This window comes from Penaeus monodon, chromosome 43 (genome assembly GCF_015228065.2).
Source record: "Penaeus monodon isolate SGIC_2016 chromosome 43, NSTDA_Pmon_1, whole genome shotgun sequence".
NCBI lineage: Eukaryota > Metazoa > Arthropoda > Malacostraca > Decapoda > Penaeidae > Penaeus > Penaeus monodon.
This window is the reverse complement of record NC_051428.1, coordinates 20,152,967-20,155,466: the sequence shown is the minus strand read 5'-3', so window position 1 is coordinate 20,155,466 and position 2,500 is coordinate 20,152,967. Positions and strand designations below refer to the sequence as shown.

The window sequence follows — 2,500 nt, the reverse complement described above, 5'->3', positions numbered from 1 at the left end:
TTGCAAGTGTCTGAGTATAAATATGTACAAATACAACTGAATATGCATGTATGTGTGTGCATGCATCTAAACGTGTGTAACTGCGCATGTCTGTGTGCATGTATATATCCATATGCGTATATAAATCCACATGTATGAAAATGCGTACGCACCGGTTTCGATCTACGAATAATCGTTGTATCCGTATGTGCGCAAAAGAATACGCATGTGTATATTTAAGCGTATATAGTGCGTCCAAATGCAAGCGTGTACGTAAGCCATCAAGTCCCCCACGTGCAACGGACGTCAAGAACCACGACAAGACCGCTTTCCCTTGCATCCCACCTTCAAAAGAACCAGAAAAATATACACGCCCTTCGCTCTCCCTGCTACAAACTGCACCCCAACCGCCCAACAAGCGAACCGGAGAGCCAGTAAAACGAGCGTGGGCGTGCAAAACCCGAGTACCGGCCGCCCATCTGTTTACGTGGCACCATTATGGGCTCCATGTGATCCCCACGCGGCGTCGGCGGTCGCGGGGGCTCGCTACATATGGCGGCCTGAAATCGCGGGTTTTCCGGCCTGAAATGCTCGTGCACGGGACGACACCGCTTCCGTGCATGCTACAGGGGGAGAGGGAGGGTAGAATGAGGGATTAAGGCGAGAGGAAAGGGAGATAAACGAGGGAAATATGGGAGATGGTTCCCCCTCCCTCCCCGTCCCCCACCGGCTGAGGAAGCCATGCCGGTTCCGCCCCACGCACAGCTGATCTTGACGCAACGAACAGCTGTCGGCCTGAATTCACCTGTCAAATCGCCCAATCCTTCTCCCTGTCCTGCTCAGGGCCGATGGCCAATCGAGCCAGGACGTGGTTCAATCCATCAAAGTACGTAAGAGTGATTTTACGTCGATTTCCAAAAGCATCGTTTTCTCAGCAATCGCGCCAGACTTCCAAACACTATTTCTCCCCTCCATCGTTTTGCGAAAGAGCATCCTCACTCTCTACCAATCCCGAGGAATACTAATAACAAAAGCACTCACAAATCATGCCCAAAACATTCCTCTAAACCAACCAAGAAAACATCAAAGCGAAAAATACGAACCTCACTTCCCAACTTTTCCCCAATCATCACAAGCCGCGTCTGCCTCGAGCGGAAATAACACATACACACCCTCTAAAACCTACCCCCCCCCAAAAAAAATACACAACAAAATCACATACACCAATACATAAAAATAACACAAAATACATTTTTTTTTCAACTCACCATCTTCCAATCAATCGTGCCTGACTCCAGCACCTCCTCCTTGATGTCAGCACAATCGGATAGCTTGTCTGTGCTGCTGAACATCGTGTTCCTGAAGCCTTCCATACCCTTAACAGCAGGGTCGTCCTTGTCAAACAGGAGGTCTAACATCCCGAAATCCGTCGAACACATCTTGATCTGTTTATCTTTGTATCCAGCGTCTTAGAATTTCCCTTCATCCAAAGTTTTCTCCGTAAAATACCAGCGACACGAATCCGAGACCCTCAACACATGCCACCGTAGTGAATCCAATTAAAAAAAATCGTTCTATTTGGCCTTTTCCCTCCTTCTATTTTTCTTTCTCTTTCTTCTATTTTCTCCTCTTAATTCACCACTTTATCACTCTCTCAATACATATGCGAGAAAAGAAGAGGGAGGAAGGAGGTGTGTGTGTGGTGGGAGAGAGAGAGATAGCGGAGGGGCGTCCCTCAGTGCGACCCAGACAAGCGCTCACCGGCGACTGACTCTAATTAGGCCAGTTCACCTGTTCGACGCCGCCCGGTGCCTCGATCTCGCTTTCATGGTGGTAACGTTCCAGAACTCGTTTTATTCTCTCTCTCTCTCTCTCTCTCTTTCTCACGCGAACGCCGACGAAGGAAGAACGTAAGAGGGAGGTGGGTTGGGCCGTTCCCTCAGACGCAGAGGAATTCACACTGATGCTAAATGTTCTGTTCGGAGGGAGTGTTCGTCGGGGGTTCGTTATTGCGTTCGTGATGTTATATTATTATTTTTTTAATAGAAAAAAGGGGGGAAATAAGAGAACATGATAAATACATACAAGAGATACAGATAATATATTTTTTCAGATAGGAATGCCCTAAAAAAAATAATAGAGAAAATAACGATAACACAATCGCTGAAAAAGTAAAAACATCAAATACAGCTGAAATACAGCGAAGAGACGCATCGACACCGCTCGGCCGAGGGAGATGACGGACGAAGGGGAATAAATCCGTCCGATCTATAGTGAAAAAAATCGTATCTGGGAAAGCGATTTAGCGAAGCCACGCCCACCGCCTAGCCTCGCGCGAGGTCCCCGGTCGTTATTCTGCCTCATTGATCTCGTTTTTACTCTTCTATTTGCGATTTTTTCCGCTTTTTATTACTTTTATGGGATATACTGATATAAGGAGAATTAATATTTAAGTTTATATAGTCTATTTAAACGCGAGAATAACGAATAAAAAGCTATATAGAATTGGGAGAATGAATTA

General features: G+C 46.3%; 1 protein-coding gene across 2 annotated transcripts in view; it reads right to left on the bottom strand.

Moving 5' to 3' along the window:
• The window catches only part of LOC119568149, a 32,975-nt gene that overhangs the window by 29,482 nt on the left and 993 nt on the right, over nucleotides 1–2,500 (bottom strand). For both annotated transcript variants that reach the window (XM_037916550.1, XM_037916551.1), the window contains exon 2: nucleotides 1,248–1,954. In XM_037916550.1, coding sequence (XP_037772478.1) covers nucleotides 1,248–1,418 — 171 coding nt within the window. In that variant the 5' untranslated portion in view covers nucleotides 1,419–1,954. The remainder of the gene's footprint in view (nucleotides 1–1,247; nucleotides 1,955–2,500) is intronic.